The sequence below is a fragment of the Punica granatum genome, chromosome 4 (genome assembly GCF_007655135.1).
Source record: "Punica granatum isolate Tunisia-2019 chromosome 4, ASM765513v2, whole genome shotgun sequence".
Taxonomy (NCBI): domain Eukaryota; kingdom Viridiplantae; phylum Streptophyta; class Magnoliopsida; order Myrtales; family Lythraceae; genus Punica; species Punica granatum.
In genome coordinates, this window is record NC_045130.1 from 6,373,818 (window position 1) to 6,396,035 (window position 22,218).

The 22,218-nt window shown below is 37.6% G+C and overlaps 5 protein-coding genes across 5 annotated transcripts; 2 read left to right on the forward strand and 3 right to left on the reverse strand.

Annotated features, from left to right (window-relative positions):
• Positions 1-1,480: 1,480 nt before the first annotated feature.
• On the reverse strand, positions 1,481-3,431 carry LOC116205882 (pentatricopeptide repeat-containing protein At1g77360, mitochondrial-like). The gene has a single exon (XM_031538573.1). It carries the CDS (start codon positions 3,288-3,290, stop codon positions 1,734-1,736), a length of 1,557 nt encoding a protein of 518 aa, XP_031394433.1. The 5' UTR covers positions 3,291-3,431; the 3' UTR covers positions 1,481-1,733.
• Positions 3,432-7,857: 4,426 nt separating this feature from the next.
• On the forward strand, positions 7,858-11,131 carry LOC116206135 (eukaryotic translation initiation factor 3 subunit I-like). The gene is made up of 8 exons (XM_031538909.1): positions 7,858-8,269; positions 8,620-8,835; positions 9,556-9,683; positions 9,839-9,958; positions 10,069-10,158; positions 10,280-10,366; positions 10,466-10,545; positions 10,749-11,131. Exons 1-8 carry the CDS (start codon positions 8,086-8,088, stop codon positions 10,822-10,824), a joined length of 981 nt encoding a protein of 326 aa, XP_031394769.1. The 5' UTR covers positions 7,858-8,085; the 3' UTR covers positions 10,825-11,131.
• A 351-nt stretch (positions 11,132-11,482) lies between these two features.
• On the reverse strand, positions 11,483-11,956 carry LOC116203253 (leucine-rich repeat extensin-like protein 3). The gene has a single exon (XM_031534927.1). It carries the CDS (start codon positions 11,954-11,956, stop codon positions 11,483-11,485), a length of 474 nt encoding a protein of 157 aa, XP_031390787.1.
• A 3,265-nt stretch (positions 11,957-15,221) lies between these two features.
• On the forward strand, positions 15,222-15,718 carry LOC116202567. The gene has a single exon (XM_031534162.1). The coding sequence runs from the start codon at positions 15,438-15,440 to the stop codon at positions 15,669-15,671; it is 234 nt and encodes a 77-aa protein (XP_031390022.1). The 5' UTR covers positions 15,222-15,437; the 3' UTR covers positions 15,672-15,718.
• Positions 15,719-15,784: 66 nt separating this feature from the next.
• On the reverse strand, positions 15,785-18,817 carry LOC116202566 (uncharacterized protein At1g66480-like). The gene is made up of 2 exons (XM_031534161.1): positions 18,066-18,817; positions 15,785-16,026 (listed from the first exon to the last, which is right to left on the reverse strand). Exons 1-2 carry the CDS (start codon positions 18,687-18,689, stop codon positions 15,976-15,978), a joined length of 675 nt encoding a protein of 224 aa, XP_031390021.1. The 5' UTR covers positions 18,690-18,817; the 3' UTR covers positions 15,785-15,975.
• Between the last annotated feature and the right edge of the window lie 3,401 nt (positions 18,818-22,218).

The following is a 22,218-nucleotide window of genomic DNA, read 5'->3' on the forward strand; positions in this document are numbered from 1 at the left end:
CATCTTTCATGCCCCTATTGGATGACCGGGCCGGGGCATACATTACCATCAAATGCGATGAACTTCCATGACGATTCTCGAGAGTTTCCAATAAATGTTAGTGACTGCGCTCGCGCGGTCATATGAACCAAACTTTTGAGTTAATTATCATTTTGGTCCCTACATAATTGCCGAGTCCTCGTTTTGGTCCTCCTCATTTTTTTGCCATCAATTCGACCTAACTTGCCTTAAGCCGTTAATCAAAACGGTTCGATCGTCAAATCTATTGACAGAACTGTGACGCCCTCTGATGTGGAATGCTACGTGACTAATGACGGAGTTTTTTATGCAAAAAAAAAAAAACCATCATTGGATGGGCGTCATGTTTCAATCAATAGATTTGACGATTAGACCATTTTGATCAACAGCTCAAGATAAATTAGGTTGAATTGATGGTAAAAATATTAGAAGAACTAAAATGCGGGCTTGGCAATTTTAAAAGGACCAAAATGATATTAACTCTCATGACTAATCCCCTATCAGTGATATGGAGAAGATAAGAAAATTTTAGATGATCCTACCTCAAATGACATGGTGAGAAAGAACCGACAAGAATTCTTTAATAACAGTAATTACCGGTAATTATTCGAGTGATTAGCACCAAATCCCTAATTTCATGCAATTTGATTGATACTTTCTTACATACATTACGTGGCGAGATATGATCATCCGGTAAGACAGACAAAAGGCACAGGTCCAGGGAGGCGGTGTTAATCTGTTTGGCGTTAGCAAGCATAGTACTAATACAATATTAAATGTTCAAAACATCGATTCCACAAACGTAAACAAGCAATTTTTTTTCCTTGATCCTGCAAAGGGCTCGTGCAACGTGAACATTCGAGATCGACGCTCTTAACTAATTAAGCTAATCCTAATAATAAAAATGCTTAGCCAACCTGTTCATATTCCATTTGCTCCTCTCCTGAACTACACACAGGGATCACTCGGACACATGTACACGTGCTCTGGTGGGTCAACAAGCCATTTTAACTCTACTTTTTTAAAAGACTCTGTAGTTCGACAGAAATCAATCTATATATTCATCATCTTTAGTTAATTATATCGGTTTCGATCTTTAGTTTGGATGCCTGAAGTCAGGTTTTAGAAAGGGAGACTGGGCTTCAAACGCTTAATGCACGTGAGGTGATGCCTTTCTTTGCGTACATGGCGCTCAAAGCACTCAAACACCAACTCGCAGACGAAATAATTAATTAAGTGCAATTTTTGTTTACTTTGAACATTTTCTTTACCATTTCTTTGCAATTGAACACTCAGTCATTTCGACAAAATTCCCCCAAAAAAAGAAAATCTCGATTTAAATGGTCCATATGAACTTGGGCTGACCCCACAAACAGTAATTGGGCCTCATATTGAACAAGCATACGGCCCAACCCAACTACTAAGCGAAAATGCGAAGAAAAAATTGTTCTGCAACCTGAAATTAAGAGGAGAACAATATGCCAATAGTCATGAAACAATCCTGCAGTCTATTATATGTCCATAGAAATAGTTATCAAGGGATTGCGAGTGTCAGCAATGCCACAATGTCCCAATGGATCGCTACATTTGAGAGAGATCCAACAGTGAAATCGAATTTCGTATAAGATGTGTACTTTACATTCAAAAGATCCATCCTTTAATATGAGCATCGACACCCATTTGTTGGTCCATCCAAGTTCACAGCTCTGACCGACCTATCGAAACTTCCACTTCCACAGAATCTCATCGTACACCTGATCCTTTCCCGCCTTGGTGAGGCTCTCTTTCAACTTGGACAGGGTCGAAGAGTTGAGCTTGATTTTCCTGTCGATGATATCCTTGGCATACTTTACTGCCTCAGGGAGCCTGTCCATGTCCCGGAGCCCGACTATCAACAAATTCGCAGTGTCTTCCAGCTCTTCCTTGTAATTCTCGACTGTCCATTTCCAGACTTTCAGAGCCACCGTGGAGTTTTCCGTATCCAGGAAAACTCTGATTGCTTCCTGACAGTTATCCAAGCTCGGTGAACACTCGTTCTTGATCATCTCGGAGAATATGATCGAAGCATCAACTAACTTCCTGCATTTGATCAAGAACTCAAGCAGAACATTATAAGTTTGATCATCCGGGAATGCTCCATTGCATATCATCTCATCCAATAACCTCTTTGCCAATTCAATCTCATTTTGGTGGCAATACATCGCAATCATCAAATTATACATCTCCGTATCAGGCCTCAACCTGACTTTCTCCATCATTGCCCCCCAAAAGAACTCAGCCCCCTTGGAATCAGACCTTTTAAGGCAATCATCTAATGCTTCTCTGAAAAACTTCATGCTGGGATAACACCGATGCTCCCCCATTGTCTCGAAGTACTTCACCGCCTCACGGACCCCGTCAGGACCCCTTATTAGAGTACACAACAGTGAGTTGTAGGCAGGAAGATTGCTGGGATCCCAACCGATTTCTGCCACCATATCTGAGAAAACCAACTTCGCAACACCGGTGTTCCCTTCCTTCTCACACCCCTCGAGCAATATGGCGTAACTGTCAGGGTCGGGCCTGATCCTTTGCTTTTCGATCTGCAGGAACTCCACAGCGTCCACAACCTTCCCTTCCCGACAGATTGCGCTCAGCAACGAGTTCAAGGCAACGATATCCCGGGGCACGCCGTACTGGTCCATAACATCGAAGGTCATGATCGCCTCATGGACCCTACCGGCAATCACATAACTGCTAAACACGGAGGCGAGTGTGGCTAAGGATAGCAACCGTTCTTTATGCATGGACTTGATGGCATCCCACATCGCATCGAACAATTCATTCTTACCCAACATATCGACGACGAGGTTCCAGGCGTAGGGGCTATGGTCACCACAGAGGAGCCGAGCGGACCACCGGAAGAATTTAACTGCGGAGCCTGGGAACCCGTAGGAGAGCTTGAGGACCTGCTCGACGTCCTCCTGGGTGACCGGCAGCCCCGAGATCGAGTGGTCGAGGACCCTCTCGACGGAGAGTGAGTGGGTGGTGGCGATGATCTCACACAGTATTTTGATCTTCGGGGGCAAATTGGGGGGGTCGAGGTACGAGGCGAAGCCCGGGCGGCTAGGGTTAGAGTTGGGAGCGCCCGGTTGTCGGTCCGGAGCTCTTCGAGGAGGTGGCGATTTTGAGGAAGGAGGGGTAGCGAATTGGGGCTTCTTGAAGGGGAGGACCCTCGAGGATGGAGACCGAGAGCGGCCGTTATGCGGCCTCTTCCGGCCGTTCCCACCCATTGCTAACGGCGGAGAGATGGCGGGTGCGGAGGAATGGCCGAACAGTGGGAGAGTGAGCGATGGTGAAAAGCCCTAAGACAGAGTGACATTGTACTTTCTCAAGTCAACCAAAAGATTATAGTTCGTAATTTTACTCGACACATATTCCACCGATGTTGTAAACTAGCTAACATGTATATACATGACTAACTTCGACAAGTTTGATCTAGTGATAATGAAAAATTTAAGTATCCATCCAATCCAGTTCGAAACGCCTTGGAGCTCACCGGAGCGTCTTTGGCGTGATTACCGATTTCATACGTCGCCGATGGTTCACGGAGCCTCGGGGATTAGTCGGGCGAATTCCGAACACCCCGAGTTTACAAAAAAAAAAGAAAGTATATACATGACTATATATGTCCATGTCCATGTCCATCTATCCATATATAGAGACACGAAAGCGAAGATGCGGTGGTGGAGTTATCGGCGGATCAAGGACTCTTGCTCATCCTGTAACCTTAAATCGACTGTATATATGTTTAAATTAAATGCATAGTAATGTTCAATGTCGGTGCATCGAGATGGACATATGGAATGAGAACTTTGTAATAAAACCTCTCGCCAAGCAATGATAGAAGTTCCTAGGCCCGTTTACGGGAAGATGAATACATCAGCTGATATAGTCTTGCTCCTTAGGGATGGATGCAGCCAATGTTATGCCTTGAGGCATGAATTGCACTCAAAAATTCTTTTTTATTTTTTCAGTTATAAGGAAGGCTGTTTAATAGATAGTACAATGAAATGAGAATTTTAATAACTTATAAATGGAAAAGTGTAGTTTCACTGAGTATTGATAATATTTTAGAAATTTTGTCAATTTACGATGAGTGCATAATCCCATTTGACAATATATATATATATATATATATATATATATTCGTTAAACCAATTATAACCCCAATTTCTAGTATTACGAGGAATAATTTTGCAATTCCATCTTCCACTAAAATCAGCGATCGTACATGGCGTCACATTCCATCTCAAAAGGACCACTTGATACATCGTGCCTTTTTTCTTTTCCTTCGGTGAAATGATACATTGTGCTTTTAAACTTAGTATATAGACCACAAAAATGATGGTATTTATTAATCCGCGCTTTTCCCCTAGAAATTTCTTGAACCAGTAAGCGGATAATTTATGCTGCGTTTAGTTTCATAGTAAGATTTTAAAATCAGATTTTGATTTTGAAAAATAGTGGTATAAATGGGGCCCATCATTTGACTTTGTATGAATTATTTTGTTCTATTGTTGAAAAAAAGTGGTATAAATGAGGCTCACTCTTTGACTTTATATGAATTATTTTGTTTTATTATAGGTAGAATTAAGTTAGAATTGTGATTTTAAAATTTCGTTGCGAAACCAAATAGGCCCTTAGGCTGCTTTGTGAGATCCTTATAACCAATGTCAACCGTACCAAACCCAGAAGTATATCCAAGCGACCGCTCGAAGTTGTCCAACAAAGACCGAGTGAAATAGCGAATGACATTTGCCCCATCATTGATGATTGCATTCAGTTCCGTCGAGTAACTTACGTAGCAAGTAAACTCTTATCGTTTCGTTTTATCCATTATAGAAATGTGAGAGTGCCCGGCTTATTTAAAAGTTATTAATTTCTCTACCCAATAGAGATGATTATTCATTTTGTCTTGGAAGAGAAATGAGACTATACACCCCATTACGATGGAAAAAGGAAAAAAAAAAGTAGTGCATTTTTATTATCAAATTGGATAATTATGGAACAATCACGAGATGTAGAATAAAATTCTATTATTAATGTACAAATTTCACTTGTATTTATGAAAAAATATGCAAGAAAAGAAGAGATTATTTATAACGAAGGGATTCGAAATCTATTAAAAGCATTTCGTAATAATCATAAATCGATGTTCGATAAAAAAAAAATAGTCTTAGTTTACAATCCAATAACTTCGGTGGTCTGACCTAATCAATAATATCTACAAGTATAATTAATATATAATTATCTTAAGTCGATATGTGAGAATTCAATTTGAAAACCTTTAACTCCTGGTAATATGTATTTACTTTCTCGAATCAATCTATTCGATAACACTTAGCTCCACGTGGAATTGACCTTTCAATTTTAGTTCATTGAATCTTACTATATTTTTTTAGTCATATTTGACATATGTTGATTATTCATCTATATTATTTGTATGTAATAATACATATAATTACTTTTGAAAAATTTAAAGATTTCTCGATATTTTGAAAGAACTTCTAATATGAGTAATATTTTTTCAAGTTTAATGTATCAAATGCCCTATAAATACGAAATGAAAATTCTTATTTTTGCATTGCCTTTTTATATACGACAAATTTTCCTATGATCTAAATCCTCCATTTTTTTGTTTCAGCAATGCAAATCATAAGTTTGTGATACATTTTTGTATAACAAAGAGTATTTAGATCTTGGCTGACTAATCCTTACGACTTACAATGAATTCCTAGCAAGCCCATGTGACAAGTCTTTCAACCACACATGCTAACCCTTGGGTTAACATATACTCTAGGATTACTGGTAAATATGATCTCCGCATATAATCATATGGCTTGATTACATATTTGTTTTCCATCAAGATACCTAGTTCTTTCATAATTTGTAGTATTTATTATATCTACTCGACAAAATATTTGCTTTTTATTATATAGTCTTTTTAAATCTATATCCATTTGTACATCATATATGTTAAACATGTAATATAAAAATTTACCGCGCAATGTGCTCGTATCAATTTGAAAACCCTTAACTCCTCGTAATATATCGTTACTTTCTCGAATTAATCTGTATCAATTTGAAAACCCTTAACCCTTAACACTCAGCTTCACGTGAAATTGACCTTTCAATTTTAATTCAATGAATTTTACTATATTTTTTGAGTCATATTCGACGTGTTTTGATTATTCGTCCATACTATTTGTATGTAGTAATATATATAATTATTTTTGGAAAAATTAAAAAATCTCTCGATATTTTGAAAGAATTCCACGATACGAGTGATATTTTTTTAAGTTCAATGTACCAAATGCCCTGTAAATATAAAATAAAAATTCTTTTTTTTGGTATCGTCCTTTTATACCCGACAAATTTTACTAAGCTCTAAATCTCCCATTTTTTGTTGCATCAATGCACATTATAAATTTATGTTATATTTTTGTATAACAAAGAGTATTCAAGTTTTGCCTAACTAATCATTGCAATCCACAATAAATTTCTAGCAAACCCATGGGATAAGTCTTTCTGCCACACATGCCAACCATTGGGTTAATATACGATAGGATTATTGACATGCCAACCATTGGGTTAATATACGATAGGATTATTGACACTTATGACCTTCACATATAATTATATAGTTTGATCATATTGGTTTGCCATCAAAATATTTAGCACTTTCATAAGTTGTAGCATTTATTATGTCTACTCGATAAAATATATTATTTTTATTATATAGTCTTTTTATAGCTGTATCAATTTGTACATCACATATGCTAAACATTTGTTATAAAAAATTATTCGACCGCCTAACAGCTGAATGCACGGCTTTAAGGGATGTCTACGCATGGCTCGAGACTTGGGCATCCAATCTCTCCTTGTAGATGCCCAGGTAGTAGTCCTTCTTTTCTTAGATAAATGTTGTGATAACTCCCTACTAATGCCCATTATTTTGGATTGTAGGACCCTAGCAAGTTCCTTCATTGGATTCAAGATTGAACATGCATTTCGAGAGGCTAACGCATTTGGAAACTTTCTCGCTTGGTCAACTTGTGTAGATTTACAAGCTCAAGAAGCAGTTGTCTACTTTGATTCCCCTCCTGTTGGGGTACTAGACTATAAATTATTACATCAGATGGGTGGAAAACTACCCGTACTATTTGTAATAATCGAGATCTCTCAATGGACCCCAGATAGATGAAATTTGTTAATATTATCCCTTTTCTATAAAAAAAATATAAAAATTTATGGCGCGATGTATCCATTAATTTGTACATCTACAAAATATATAGAAATGCGGAAGAAGTATTTTGAAGGGAAAATGAAAAAATAAAAAAAAGCAGTGGGCCCCTAATGCAAATATTGAAGGGTTAATAGTGCCATATATCCTAACGTTTGAATGAATTCTTAGTTTTAACCCAAACTTAATTTTTTACCTGAGATATCTCAACGTTGACATGTTGGTTTCAAATCTATCCCGACGTTAACTTTCCATCCAAAATTGACGGAATTGCACACGTGACACGTTAATTTCACATTTATCCCGACACTTGTTATAAAATTAACGTATCACGTGTGCAATTCCGTCAATTTTGGACGAAAAGTTAGAGTCGGGATAGATTTGAAACCAATACGTCAACGTTGGGATATCTCAGGTAAAAAATCAAGTTTGGGCTAAAACTAAAAATTCTTCAAACGTTAGGCTATATGACGCTATTATCTCAATATTGAACCGCCTCAGTTTCTTCCAAAGAAGATGAAGGGAAGAAGAGAGAGGGAGAGAGAGAGAGAATATATGCGTTAATGCAAATATTGAACCGCCTCACTTTCTTCCAAAGAAGAAGAAGAAGAAAGGAGAAAAGAAAAAAGAAAAAGAGAGAGAGAGAGAAAATATATGCGTTAGGGTAAAATCGAGAGGCCGAAGCCCAGCCGCCGTCGCCTCCTTACATTTTTGTGGAAGCTCGGCGGAGCATACTGAAACCAGTCGCCGGAGTTAGTCCGAGCTAATCAGAGCAACCAACCATGAGGCCGATTCTGATGAAGGGTCACGAGAGGCCCCTGACGTTCCTCAAGTACAACGGGGAGGGCGATCTCCTCTTCTCCTGCGCCAAGGACCACAACCCCACCGTCTGGTTCGCTGACAACGGCGAGCGCCTCGGCACCTACCGCGGCCACAATGGTGCCGTCTGGTGTTGCGATGTTTCCAGTATGTCCCTCAACCTTACCCTCTACATGCGTCTGTCCATAAATGTTCTTTTTTAGTTTCCATGTTACCTCTTTTGATTCTTGGTTCTTCCTCTGTGGAGATTTGTTCTTTCTATTTGTCTTGGGTATTCCGTTAATTGCTTTTCGGACTTGTATTTGGTCAGAATCAATTGCTACCAATATTTTGCACCTTTGGAAGGCCTGATTTTGGATGAAAGGGATGAAATTGTTTGGAAGACTTTTCCATCTGATAACATAAGTTCACGCATTTTGGCTTATTTCATTGCCCAGAAAGTCGGGAACATGTCATCCGTGAATTCTGGTTTTTGTGCTAATGTGTGTTGTTTTCAGGGGACTCGATGAGGCTGATCACAGGCAGTGCCGATCAGACGGTGAAGCTGTGGAGTGTGCAGTCCGGCACCCAGTTGTTTACTTTCAATTTCGATTCCCCGGCGAGGTCGGTCGACTTCTCTGTTGGTGATAAGCTCGCCCTGATCACCACCGATCCCTTCATGGGCCTCACTTCTGCTATCCATGTGAAGCGCATTGCCAGAGATCCTAATGATCGTAAGCTTCTTAATTTTATCTGTTTTTAATCATTTGTCTCATCGAAGAAGTATGAAATTATGGGCACATGGAGTTTGTCGTTACAGTTGCTGTCTATCAAATTGTGCTGTCTTATGTAAAACTATCTTGCTTATCGTAATCTGCTGTCTAACGTGCATTGTATCTTCTTGGAAGAAAGGCGCTTTCTTGCTAGTTCATGAGTTTGGATGGTTCGATATAATTTAGTAGATGAAACATTGGCAGTGCTGGTTCTTACTGGATTGTGTATAAGTCTTCTGATGGGTGATTCATAACTAGCCCCTTAGGAAGAGAATGAAAACTATTGGCTCATGCGAATTTACCTGTATCACACTAGTACATTTGGCTACTACCATAATGTAGAAGACGCTTTTTTGATATTTGGATTCTTCTGGGACTATCTTAAGAATTCTGTGAATGTGAAAATCACTTTGACCTTCTATAATGTCAGTTTCAGTGGCGATACTATGTGAGAGTGTCATGTGGCATGGTTTTTTAGCCAGTAGGATAAATATTTTGTTAGGGATGTTAACTAATTGCTTATTACATGCTTGTTTTTCACTCACTTTTAGCATCACAATGTGGATTTTCTCTGAAACGCTGAACTGCTGTATGTATAGCGCAAGTGCTGGGACAACTTTCTTCCGTTTGATTACGAGAAGCATGTAAGTCTAGATATAATGAAAGATGGGACTTTTGCAGAAACTGCTGAATCCGTCCTCGTCATTAGGGGGCCACAGGGAAGAATTAACAGAGCTGTTTGGGGACCCCTCAATAAGACTATTATAAGTGCTGGTGAAGATTCTATTATTCGCATTTGGGATTCTGAGGTATGTAAATGAGTTTTCTGCAGTTGTGGTTTTATTGTGTTCTGGTAATGTCCCATTAAGTATGATATTGCTGGGCTTTGGGATTTTCTTTCTAATTATGGTCAATAGATAGCATTAGTTTGACTTATTCTTTTGCTTCTTGTTAATTCCCACAGACAGGAAAGTTACTAATGGAATCTGACAAGGAAACTGGGCATAAGAAGGCGATTACATCACTCGCAAAATCTGATGACGGGTCACATTTCCTCACTGGTTCCCATGACAAGTCTGCCAAGGTCCAATTCTCTATACGCTAGTCTCCTGTGTTGCACTGTTCTCCTACCTTACATTTGCAACGTTATACTTCAGACTGACCTTCCTTTTTTTTTGGTTCTGCAATCATCAGCTCTGGGACACTAGAACGCTCACTCTTATCAAGACTTATGTGACTGAGAGACCAGTTAATGCTGTCGCGATGTCTCCACTTCTTGATCATGTACACACTTGCAAACTGAGAAAATCTCCATCGATCCATCTTTTCTTCTATTCTCTTCACATATGATTGTGTTGAGAAGACTGTGATTGTTTTTATGCATCCCTGCCATCTTTGATTCCAGGTGGTGCTTGGTGGGGGTCAAGATGCATCAGCAGTCACAACAACTGATCACCGTGCAGGGAAGTTCGAGGCAAAGTTCTTTGACAAGGTAAACTTTTTTATTCAATTTTATCGTGATGATCTCATTTGCATGTAGTAATCAGTAGCTCTTTCTGGTCTATAACCATGGTCTGGTTCTTATCTTCAGATCCTTCAAGAAGAAATCGGAGGTGTCAAAGGACACTTTGGGCCCATCAATGCTCTAGCCTTTAACCCTGATGGCAAAAGGTAAATTCTAATTTGCTTCTGTAAGCCATGTTGCGCTGTGTTTTGGCCCAAGATAGCGACTCTTTTGGTAGTAGCGATTTTGTGGGCGAGTTCTATTCATACTCCCTGGGCTTGGACCTCGGGATCTTCTTGAAGGACAATTTTTTTCATTTTAATACACTGATAAATAAATTTTTCTAACATCTAATGTTATGATGTTGCAGCTTCTCAAGTGGAGGGGAAGATGGTTATGTGAGGTTGCACCATTTTGACCCAGATTACTTCAATATCAAGATTTAGAAGCAGACTATCATCGACCCACTCTTTGATGGAGACCGGAAGTGCTAGAAAGTTCTGCAGTCTTATCCTGATCCGCATAACTTTCTTGGTAGCGCTAGCGCTCGGCTATTTGTTCTCAAATTTAGTGTTAAAATTTTTGGCGGGCATAGTTTTTTGTCATTTGTTTTTTGTTACTCTGGCTCGGCTTTCGAGTCAATACTCACTGAACATGATAAGTTATCAGATGGAGAGGCTGAGATTTGATGAAACAGCTCTCAAAAGAAAGCAAGTTTGTCTCATAATCCTTAAAATCTTTTTTTTTGATGAATTCATAATCCTTAAAATCATTCTACTTATTATGGTGGATCGAATAATGATCCATGACCCTATTCATTTAAAAAGGTACTATTGCATATGTGATATGACCGTGTGTTATGTATGATAATGCATTTCCATTTGGTGTTTGTGGTTCTGAAATCATAAAAGTTCCATAGAAGGAAAAAAAAAAAAAAAACAAAAGCCATATATTTCATTATAATTTTCTGATGACTAGCAAGTGGACATTGATACCAACTAGATATCCTTGCGTATATACCTCGACTTCCACATCGAAAACTAGCATATAACTATTACTCTTCAATCTTTATGCAACTAAAGTTTGAATGACCAACTACTAGGATTATACCAAAGCCAACACCACTAAGAAAATAATCCAAAGAAGCGTGATGCTTGAACGCTTCTGAATTGGTGCTGATGACGGGTTGTCTTGATCTCGGAGAGGATGCCTGTAGTACCATGGAAAGTAAGGCAGTATAGGATCAGGCGGGGGCGGGGCAACCTGCAAGTACCATGGCGGGGGGAAGTAGTAGTACGGAATTGGTGGCTCACCGGGCGGCTGTAGAGGTACTGGTGGCGACGGCGGAGGGGGACAATTCACGGTGGTTGGGGGCGGCGGAAGGCAAGGATAGAGGCAGTTGCCACTAGCTGGAGGAGGCTGCTGGGGAAGGGACATTGAGGTTGATTCATCATCATGTAGTTGCACAGCGGCTTCTGAATGATCCATTGTCAGTGTGGAGTGAAAGCTGAGGACAAGTACCAGAGAGAAGAACACTATGCCTGAGATTGGAGGGCTGGTGATGAGTCCTATAGCCATTGTTGGTGGAAACTAATATGCTGACAGTGAGAATATTGGAGAGAGTGATTAAGTAGAGGTGGAAGAAGAAGCGGGGCGTGAAGCAATTAAAGAAGATTCTTCTCAATTGAGGATGCCTTTGTAAAACATCTCAACTAGCTGGTCTATATATATATATATATATAAATGAAGCACAAGTTTAATTCTCACGCCGTTACGTCATCAAAAATAAAAAATGCATATATAGATCGCATATTCTATATAAGAAATATATTGCAATGTTATATTGGTCAGTAAGTCTAAGTGTATTTCTACAATTATATTAATTGAAAACTTTTCTTATATTGAACTTTAGAATCCCTACTCCAAGCTGGCTCAAATTCACTCAAAAAAAAAAAAACTCCTACATCATGCAAATATTCTTGCCTTTCCTCCAAGCTTTATGCAAAGGTTCCTCTGTGCCGTCCAAACTTTATTGGTTATTTATTATACACAATCTTATTAATTTTATTTTGATGAGTATTAGCATATTTACGTTAAAAAGTAGTTAAGCAGGTTTACATTTTTATAGATAATATATGTTGTTCGATTGAAAATTTCTGTGGTTAGTTTTATACTGTTTGATGTACAAATCAAGGAAGATCTATGGAGGTTAGCATTAGCTAATCATAAAAAGAAGGCTATGTCCATCACGATATACATTGATATTTTATATTTTCAATTATATTTTTTATTTATATTTTTAAAAATATTTCTTTCCATATTAACTACTTTTTGTTCAGTTTATACAATTTTATGATTTCTCTAGAAAATTCTTGGAACAAAAAATTTGTAATACAACTTAAGCCTTTTCCATCACTCTCCATTGTAAATTTTGTGTTTTTGAACTATTTTAATTGTCAATAATTCTTTTCCTCTAAAGTTTTTTAATTAAAAAATGATATACAATATAAACTTTGTATCAATCTAATCTTATACGATTAATTTTTAATATTATTTTTTGTATTTACTATATATTTTATCTTTTATCTTATACTAGGTACTATTTATTAGATAGATCTTCGAACTATTATATTGCCATACATATTTTATTTGCACTGCATATTAGTTATACATGGAAATTATATGCTAATTCATCTATGAGAAAAGTATGCTTTCTAATCGTTTTTCTCTCCTAAGTTAATTATCTTAAATAGTGTGTATGCTTTTAATATCGAGGAAAGATATATTCACTTATATATGACTTAAATATAATCTATATGTATGTCACATATATAAAAATTTCCATAATATATTAATTTTAAATATTGCTTTCTATAAAAAATGATTAATCATTCCCGCTCAACTCACGGATTTTCATCTAGCTATTAATGTATAGGTTGGCAAGTGCAGCGTTAGCTGAAGATGATGACCGCTTTGGACATCTTCAATTTAGTATTCTGTTGTTATCGTTAATGAGAAGTGTGCTACAAAACGTAACATTGCTCATATACAGATCCAACTCAATCGAGATCGTTTTCCTACTCTGCAATTGGTTTAATATTTTCTTCATCTGGTGAAATTCCTGGAACCCAGTCACCTATTTATGTATATACTCGTCGACAGTGATGGTAATATGAGAAGCCAACGAGCTGTGGGAATCACTTCTTGGCGAATTAATAAGGTCAATAGGTTTTAGGTTATTCCATGAATTGATGAAAGTGGCCGGCTGCCAACCCCAATGCAAGTTCTGACTAATCCAGTTCGATTGGGTTGACCAACTAAAGGGTAAAAATATTATTTTCTCCATTCCCTAAGACTTGAAGACCTTGATTGGAAAATAAGCGCCGAACCGCTTGAACAAATCTTTATTGGTGGCTGGCCAGCTAATTTAATTAGTAGATGTGAATTAATGTTTGACGGTTGATAACATACAAAAGCCTTCTCGCCATTACGCTTGTGGGCTAATAATAGCCTAGTAATGTCCATAATCAGATGCAATAGCCAGCAAAATCGTCGGCTGAGCCTTATTGCTATTATTACTATTGTGGGCCAAATCACTTCCACCTATAAATGGAACGTAATATAATGGACAGATGGACCTGTCCATAAACTATGTAAATAATCAATTATCATTATAACCAACGCAAAATGAAAATTTATTGCCATGAATTAAAAATCAAAATATTTGCTTCTATTCCACCGAAAAAAAAATTATATTTGCTTCTAGCTGCTCTTGGCTGTCGTAATTGGAACCAAGTGAAGATGATTTGAATCAACCTCTAGCGCCAAAAACCTCAGCATCCCAATGGACTTGGGGTTATATTTCATTTCCAACCCTCACAGATAATTTCATTATCTTCACAAGTAGGGTATCACATACTTCGACTTAATAACAATTAAGCGTTAATTAATTAGAATTTCACTCCTAACTGAATTAATTAAAACTCATGGAGCTTTTGAATATAAAGGTGCCAGTGCACATTGTCAAGACAAGGTGTTATTAGCTATTCAAGTATCAAGCTAACTTGTTGACATATTTTATTCATAGAATTTCCCCTTAAAAATGTAAAAGAAAAAAAGAAAGAAAGCAAAAATCGATACTTCGACTTTGGTTTAAGGGCGGGATGATAGACTCACAATAGGATATTACAAGCTTATTTGGTTTCAAAATAGGATTTCAAAATCTTATTTTAACTTAATTATACCCATAACAAAACAAAATAACTTATACAAAGTCAAATGATAGGTCCCATTTATACCACTCTTTTTCAAAATCAAAATCTGATTTTAAAATCCTATTTTGAAACCAAACGCAACATATAGATCCCAAGTATTGGTTCTCTCCTGTCTTTTTTTTTTCCCCTATTTTTTCCTTTTGATATAGAAATTGATAACAATTATCAATGTGAATTTATCGATATGTATTCCTCTTAAGTAAATTTCAGAATGAAAATTTTGTACATACAGAATTTGCGATTGAGAAGATTTTATATGGACAGACCCAACAGCGACAATTTTTTTTTTTTGTGGTAATAAACAGCGACATGAATTAGCTCAAAATTCACTTCGACTTTCAAATACCAGGCACTCGTATGAAAAGAACAAATGGTCATCAGTCGTGTTGTCCGATAAAGACTGCCCAAATTCCAATTTCTCTATAGAAAAACTTGGAGCCCGTCCCCGTACGTGGAGACGCAAAACAGAAAGAACAGCTGAAGACGCCACGTGTCCCGGAGATGCCACCGGCAAGCCACGTGTACCATCTGCATGACCAGCATGCTTAACTTCCTAATAAAATCCCAAGCCAACCAGCCCCCTTAATCATCAACCTTCGATATCGACCTCAAAATCTGCCTGTAATGCTTAACTTGGTCCATCTCCTCCGTCTCATAGCACAGATACTCCGGTCCATCCCCCTCTCGCCGGTGTCGGCTCTCACCCTGGCCATCTCCCCCGCGGTTCTTTTGATACAGGCCCAGCTGCCTTAACCTTAACCAGAACACTCATCATCAAATAATTAATGGCGCTGGGAGTCGGGGTCCCGATCTGTGTCGAGTGCGGGACCACGAGCAACCCGTGCCGCTGCAAGGTGGTGGGCCCCACCCTCGGGTTCCTGGCCTTCACCGCCGCCGTGGTGGTTGAGTGGCCCCTGGGGGCCCTCGTGTACTGCTTCCGCCACATGAAGGACCGCCGCATCATGGCCCACCCCGCCACGGTGGTCTACCCTTCGGTCACGAACGCGATCCCCATATGAATCTCGGAGGCAGTTTTCGACATGGTTCCCCCCCCCCCCCCCCCCCCCCCCCCCGACTATGTTTTACATCTGTTCGTGCTTTCTGGACTCGCTAGCTTCTTGTAATCATGCCATATTGCAATTTTACAATAATTTATTGGTTAATGCTATATATAAATTAAAATCAAAGATGAGGCATAAGAAGAAGGAAGAAGAGATTAATTATATAAGACAAGAAGTCCATGAATTGAAGTGCCAATTGTTATGCACATTTAGCCACGGCGGCGAAGAGTGTGGCCAGCTATATATATGGAGAGGCTGTGTGCTATAGCTCTAAGATTTCTCCTCTTTCCATTGGATTGAACGTCACCCGTTTCTGCAGAACAAGCACGAAGTTGTAAATTAGCTAAGCTAGGAAGTACGCAAGCTAATAAAATTTAATGAATGGCCAGGAATATTTTTTAATTAAGCAACTAACAAGCCTAGGGTCCTTATTATACACCTCGAATCTAACGTTGCAAAGGACAAGGATTGCACATTGCATGATATGTAAATTGTAATGTAGTACACAGTTCAATGGACAGCTGAAGTCCATAGCTACCTCGAAAGATTAGTTGACAACCGTTGAAGAAATGGCGGAATGTGGGTGTATGTTCCTCATGGTCAATTATAAGCTACAAGTCGTGCTTCTGAAATGCCAACAAATTCCTTCTTTCTTCTCATTGAAATGTATGTAAGTAATTTCACATGTACCGCCGAAAATAAAAAAAAAGGGATAAAATTCCACTTGTATTGGTTAGTTAATTCATATACGTTGGATTTGAATATTAATTAGAGCCCATAAAATAATTAAAATATGCCACCTGTAAACACTTGTCATTTTTGACCCTTTCGTGATATGAGAGGTAGTATGGCTAGGCGTTAGCCTTTCCCGTGGCAAGAATCGAAACAGACAGCTGAACTATGGATAAGATGAACAGCTGAAATACGGATTGAGAAGATAAGTTAGGATGGGATAATATCCAAAGCTGAACCTCTTCGATAGCGCCAGGGTCCACATTTACGATTGAATGAAACGTCACTTATCTTTAAAAAAGAAGCACGACGTGGCGTAATTCCGGTAATGTTCAAGGACGGGGTTCGGGACGTTCAATAAGGATAAGAGGAATATATTGTGTACGTATACAGATGCCGTCTTATCAAGGAGGGGGTGCGCCATTGATGAGTAAGTAAGTTATTCAGGTTTCTGATAGGAATTGGTAGCGGGCCATTCAATCAATTTCCAATTAGACATATGTTATAACTAGTAATTTAGTAAGGGTTGGTTCAATGACCTTTGACTTTTCGGTTCAAATTAATTAACTTATGTTTAGTTTTTGAGTTGGATAATTTATTTAACTCGACTTGATTTTGTGTAATAATTGAAAGTGTTGATAAATATATTGATATATGAGAATATATATATATATATATATATATATAAAAGTATATATAGTATATATATAAAGTGGATGGATCCTTTATTATTAAAATATTTTAATTTTAAAATCCTTAAGCCCCCCTCTGAATGAGAAAGTATTATTAAATTGAAATTTAAAAATTATTAGAAAAATGTATGAATGAGAATGTATCATTAAATGGAAAAAAAAGATAAAATTATAATTATTATATTTTTAAATTCAGAGAAAAATAGTGTTTAATTGAATAAAGTTGGATTATAATTTAAAAAACTAAACAAAGTCTTAAAGAGCTGTTGCTAATGCTGACTTTTCGTAGTACCGTTTGGGAATAATATTAAATGTGTATGACTCCCACCAAAAGAAAAGCCTATTGATTGGTCTATTTATGTGAAAATCACCCAATTGAAGGAGAGCTATATATTAATAGAGACTAATATGTGTTACGGGGGATGCAATGCTGCCCTTGAATTGGTCGATGCAACATATATATAATAACTTAACTTCGTATGTTATTCATTCCTTTTCTCGATGGGCACATTGGCAAATGCATGGGGATATTTCATAAAATTATTGGCATCGTGTATGTTGGGTATATAGATCACTCATTACATATATCTGTTTTCTAAATTAAAGAACTTTATTGGGTTCTCCAATACGATATACTGCAAGCCTAAAAATACAACGACAAATGTTACATTTATGATTTATTTGTATACATACATCGACCTTAGCAATTGCCCAAAACGAGCTCACGTGAAATGAGGTAGCAATTAGCTATAATACTTTTTGTTGAATATTGTTAATTAAAAATCCGAGCAATTAAGAATGGATAGTAAGTAGCATCAGAGCATAATCTTTCACGACCATTTTGTTTCCTCTCGGAAGTTGCATCAATAATTTGCATGATCAGTCATGTCATGTCCTTATACTTTTTTAAATAAGTGTTAGAACATACCTCACTATGAACTCCTAGATCAGCTGCCTTCAATTGATCAGCTCGATGGTGCTGCGGCAAATCACGGCCGCCGTCGATCTCATCGCCATCACCACATTTACCTTCCCTCTCCCGCGTCATGTAGAGCCTCAACACCCTCTCAGCAATTTCCCTTTCATCCCGGCTCTCATCCACCAGCTCAGCCATCTGAGCCTTGCTCAGCCTCATCCTTACCTGGAGCCCTGACCCCGCACTCTGCGGTGCTTCAGAGGAGGAGGCTGCCGCCGACCTCGCAATTGGGAGTTCCGAGACCGACCTCCGTGACAGCATCAGGTACTCGAGCCTGTCCTTGGCGCTCATGTGGATTCCCGAACGTACCCTGCGCGGGGCTGACGAATAACTACTGATGGCATCGGCAGGGAGCTGGACAAGGAAGTAGAGCTTGTTAGGCTCGAGGGGCTGCTCGGGATCCAAGGGACGGGCCCGGATACCAAATTGCTGGACCATGTCGGAGTTCAGGAGGACATGTCCCGGATAGCCCGCCATGGCATCCCGGGCCTGGACCGGAGTCCTGAGTTTGAAGGTCTCGCCGGTTATTTTCATCACCTTCGCCTTCTTCCTTGCCCGCCCTATACTATTTCCCATCTCTCTCTCGATCTCTCCTTCTGTGTTAATAGTTGAGAAACCGTAATAATATTTTTATATAAGCATATTCGTGTGTATAATTATATATATAGCTCATGATCGCTTCTTTTAGCTAGGTTTAGGCCTGAAGTTAATGATGGTGGACATATACTGGTCCCTGTGTAAATAGAATCTAGTAACAGTTGAAAACAGATTTCTCTTTCTAATTGGTACATGTGAACGCAAGGATTATACCATGGCATAATTAATCATGACAATTGAGAAAATTCTATGAACATGTATATATATAGTATAATCATTTTTTTTCTTTCGGTTATAAAAGAGATTCATGAATTTAATACGATAAAATAAAAATCCTAATAACTATAATAAAGGGGTATGTATTAGTCTATCATGAGTATGGAAACTGAAACATCTAGATTATCGAATAAGGACGTATCCCATTGTACGACACCCTCTTTGATTAATATTAATAATAATAATGACTAATGTATGTGTATAGACTTGCATTTCACTTTATATTTTCAATGAAAATATGATTTTTGTTGTTTAAGCACGCAATTTATAGTTATATATGTTACAATTAGTAATAACTATAATATAATTAGAAGTATGTATGTGTATATCTGAGCAATTATATGTAATTGCCCATTAAAAAAGAAAAGAAAAAAAGAGAAATTTCCATGTCTTAGTTTGAGGAAAACATAGCCTCGGACCAGGGCCGGGGGGAGACCTCCAATGCAAGAGACATAGTTGGAAATATTATTAAGAATAAAAATTGAGCCTAGAACGTCAAGGATTACGCCATAATTGATTGACTATTGACCGATATTCTTACCGTAAAAATACTCGTCTTGTTCGTCGAATCGAAATTCTTTTAGGTATAGGAAACACCGTCCCCCATTCCTTCCCCAACAAATGCAGTGGGAAGTGTGAATGGGAATAATAATTATGCTTCAAGCCAAGCTGATCGATCATATGTAATTACTTTTTTGGTAAATTACTCCGGTGGTCCAAAATATTTTAAAATGTTTCATGATGATTTAAAAAGTTTTTTTCGCTACATGATGGTACAAAATGTTTTTAAGTTGTTTCATGATGGTACAAACCGTCAACTCGAGCTGACGCCGTCAACATTTTGCTGACGTGGCGCGTCCTATGTGTCATTTTGTTACGTGGAACTAATCATAGTGCGCCACGTCATTTAAGACAAAATAAAATTTTAAAAAGTCCAAAAAATACAAAAATAATTTCAAAAATACAAAAAAAGAGTAAAAATTTTGAAAAAAAATAAAAAAATAAAAAATATTTTAAAATTTTGAAAATTTAAAATTATTTTTAAAAAATTTAAAAATTTTTAATTTTTTTATAAATATAAAAAATACAAAAATACAAAAAAGAGTAAAAATTTAGAAAAAAATAAAAAAATTATTTTAAAATTTTGAAAATTTTAAAATTCTTTTCCCCCTTTCCTTCTTTTCCTTCTTTTCCCTCTTTTTTTCTTTTTCCCCCTCCTTTTCTCCCCCTTTCCCCTTTCCCCTTCCCCTTCTTTTCCCTTTTCCCTTCCCCGTTTCCCCTTCTTTTTTTTTAAATTTTTCGCCTTATTTTTTTTTGACCACGTCAGCAAGGAGGTGACTCGTAGTAGCCACATCAGCGTTGGCTTGACGGCGTCAAGCTCGAGTTGACGGTTTGTACCATCATATAACAACTTTGAAACATTTTGTACCATCATGTAGCGAAAAAAACTTTTTGGACCATCATGAAACATTTGTAAAATATTTTGGACCACCGTTGCAATTTACCCTTACTTTTTGGAGATGTCCAATTACTTGTCTAGAGATTCCAAAGCACGCTTATCAAACGATTAGCATAATTAAATAGGTGAAATTTGGATCTGAAGTTGTCTTTTTTCTTTATTTCGAAATTTGGATCCAAAGTCAACTAACTTCTTTAAGATCACGGAATCAATGTTCATCGATGCATGTACTTTCCTAATCTCCTCGTAGTCAACGATCAAAAGGATGAACTGATCAATCCAACTACATTCAAGAGAGACAGAGACGCAAACATGCCATCCGGACAATTAAGCCAGAGAATTCCATCAAATGACAAGGATCCGATCAGACCCGGCGGAGATAATATTAAAGTTTGATGAACTTGGTTTAGCCGTACAAGTGATTTAGCGTTTGTTTTTTTAAATGAGATTTAAGATTCAAGTTCTTTTGGATGAAGAAAATTCATAATTCGAAAGATTTTACCTAATGGTACTAAACCAACTCAACTCAACTTAATGATATGGTGCCTATTAAAATTTCAAATATCAGATGCTAGTGCACACCAAAAAAAAATATTGAAGTTGTAATTGGGCCAATAGGAAAGGATTAGGAATCATCTTGAATTGATTTAAATGGTTCAACGCTTGTTTCCCTTAAATAAAGTCTCGAGAAAAAAATTCTCTCTAAAAGAGTTTTATCCTTTAATGAACCGATTCAGTTCGACTAGATTAGTGAAGACCAAATTGAAATTTCGAAAATCATAACTCACGCTAAAAAAAATCTATATCTTACGTTCGTTTGATGTCATATCCGATCTCTCTTTTTTCTTTCCTTGGGTAAAACTGATCCAATCAGTATGTGATAAAAGACAAAACTATAGATACATAATATATATCTGGAAATATAACCTTTTCTTTTTTTGCTGAAAGTTTTAAGTAGATTCATTATAATCTACCGCAAAAGCGGATATAGGAGAAAATGTCAAATGCCCAATCGGGTATTATAAGAACGGAAGAAACCATTTATCCTCTGAGCAAACAACAAAGGATAATAAGTGAAAAAATCATAATGGATAAAGAAATATAAATGTCATTTGTCATCTTGAAATCAAAAGATCCGCTCACAACCTACTAATAACCTTTCATCACAGACCCAGCTAATGCTGGTAAGGGGGAAAAAGGTTGCATCTTGCCCTAAATCCACGATGAAAATCTACTATGCTATGAAACAAAGTAGAGTAGCAGGGTATATTGGGCCAGTATTCGTGCGCAAGATTTCACCACAAATCAAAGCCCCTAGTTCGAACGGTCAAACCAAAATAATCAAACCAAGGCTGCTACAACCTCCTTGATCGGTTCAGACTAATGATTATCTCAGGGAACTAAGACCTGTTCAAAAACTCAACACAAACAGGCAAGTCATAAAAGTCGATTTGAACAAGCAGAAGGTAAGTGTTGGGGATCAACTCAGTATTAACAGAGGTAATGTAGAAAAAGAGAAGAATTTGCATACAAGATATACGTGGTAAAACTTCAAACGCGGTATAAACGTTTGAAGAAAACATCTATGGTCAAAGGAGGCTCGATGGTAACTTCTCTTTGAGTAATAATGGTGGAGAATACAAATGAGATTAGTTGTGCTCAAGGCGTGAAAACCTAAAACAAAAGAGCCAAACACGTACCCTCAAAGGGCCTCTCAAACCGACAAACCACTTTCAACACCCTAGGTGCTCTTCCACTTTGACATGAATGCTC

Excerpts from the sequence above, each read along its gene's own strand:
- LOC116203253 (XM_031534927.1), bottom strand. The coding sequence starts at position 11,956 with ATGGCTATAGGACTCATCACCAGCCCTCCAATCTCAGGCATAGTGTTC.
- LOC116206135 (XM_031538909.1), top strand. The coding sequence starts at position 8,086 with ATGAGGCCGATTCTGATGAAGGGTCACGAGAGGCCCCTGACGTTCCTC. Across the intron at positions 10,367-10,465 it reads AGGCAAAGTTCTTTGACAAG|ATCCTTCAAGAAGAAATCGG; the intron begins GTAAACTTTTTT and ends TCTTATCTTCAG. Across the intron at positions 10,546-10,748 it reads TTTAACCCTGATGGCAAAAG|CTTCTCAAGTGGAGGGGAAG; the intron begins GTAAATTCTAAT and ends ATGATGTTGCAG.
- LOC116202567 (XM_031534162.1), top strand. The coding sequence starts at position 15,438 with ATGGCGCTGGGAGTCGGGGTCCCGATCTGTGTCGAGTGCGGGACCACG.
- LOC116205882 (XM_031538573.1), bottom strand. The coding sequence starts at position 3,290 with ATGGGTGGGAACGGCCGGAAGAGGCCGCATAACGGCCGCTCTCGGTCT.
- LOC116202566 (XM_031534161.1), bottom strand. The coding sequence starts at position 18,689 with ATGGGAAATAGTATAGGGCGGGCAAGGAAGAAGGCGAAGGTGATGAAA. Across the intron at positions 16,027-18,065 it reads ATCTAGGAGTTCATAGTGAG|AAACGGGTGACGTTCAATCC; the intron begins GTATGTTCTAAC and ends CTTGTTCTGCAG.